The 782-nt window shown below is 46.7% G+C and overlaps 1 protein-coding gene across 1 annotated transcript in view; it reads left to right on the forward strand.

Annotated features, from left to right (window-relative positions):
- The window catches only part of sptbn4b (spectrin, beta, non-erythrocytic 4b), an 86543-nt gene that overhangs the window by 29496 nt on the left and 56265 nt on the right, over window positions 1-782 (forward strand). Inside the window, exon 20 of the mRNA XM_008291105.1 lies at window positions 176-378. Within this exon, the coding sequence (XP_008289327.1) occupies window positions 176-378 (203 nt within the window). The remainder of the gene's footprint in view (window positions 1-175; window positions 379-782) is intronic.

The following is a 782-nucleotide window of genomic DNA, read 5'->3' on the forward strand; positions in this document are numbered from 1 at the left end:
TGGCTTGGAAAATGCTGACGTGTTCAGGTTACTGTCTAACTGATGCTGTGTTTTCATGAGTTTGTCATCATGTGATTCAGTTCAGGCGTGTTTTGCTTTGTTCTTTGACTGTTACCCTGATGTTGGAGACCATGGAGGAACTGACCTTTTTCTTTCTTTCCTTTCTCCGGTGCAGGAGTCGGCGCTGGCTCACGTGGAGCTGCCCACCACGGTGGAGACGGTGGAGGCGGCCATCAAGAAGCACAAGGACTTCACCACCACCATGGAGCTCAACCTGCACCGCATCAAGGCCGTGATCGAGGCCGGAGAGAGCCTCATCAGCCAGAACAACATCTACTCGGAGCGCATCAGGGAGCGGATCGACGCCCTCGCCAGCAGGTAGCCGCACACGACAACCAGAGAGAGGGAGGGAGGGAGTCAGTCGGCTTCATGTCCAAACTAAGATAGCATCTGGTCTGAAAGTAGCTTCAACATCTGTAGGACTGATAATTCAATCATGTCACGGATTCTAACTGTAAGTCCACACCAGTTTTAAAATAGAGTTTGTGCAGTTTGTCAAAGTATTTTCACGCATGGAAAAGAAAAATATTCATGTTTCCACACTTCTGCCTCCTAAAATATAAACATTAGACTTTTTAAGAGTAACCAGCTCACACGATCAGAGTGTTTTTCATGGAGTTCGTCTGTGCACCTTAATGCCTCATAGATGTTTTATATGTGTTTAGTTTTAGAGAAAATGCTTCGATATGTGCACAGCATCGCACGAGTCTTCTTCTAAATGT

Source organism: Stegastes partitus, unplaced genomic scaffold, assembly GCF_000690725.1.
Source record: "Stegastes partitus isolate 25-593 unplaced genomic scaffold, Stegastes_partitus-1.0.2 Scaffold717, whole genome shotgun sequence".
Classification (NCBI taxonomy): Eukaryota; Metazoa; Chordata; class Actinopteri; family Pomacentridae; genus Stegastes; species Stegastes partitus.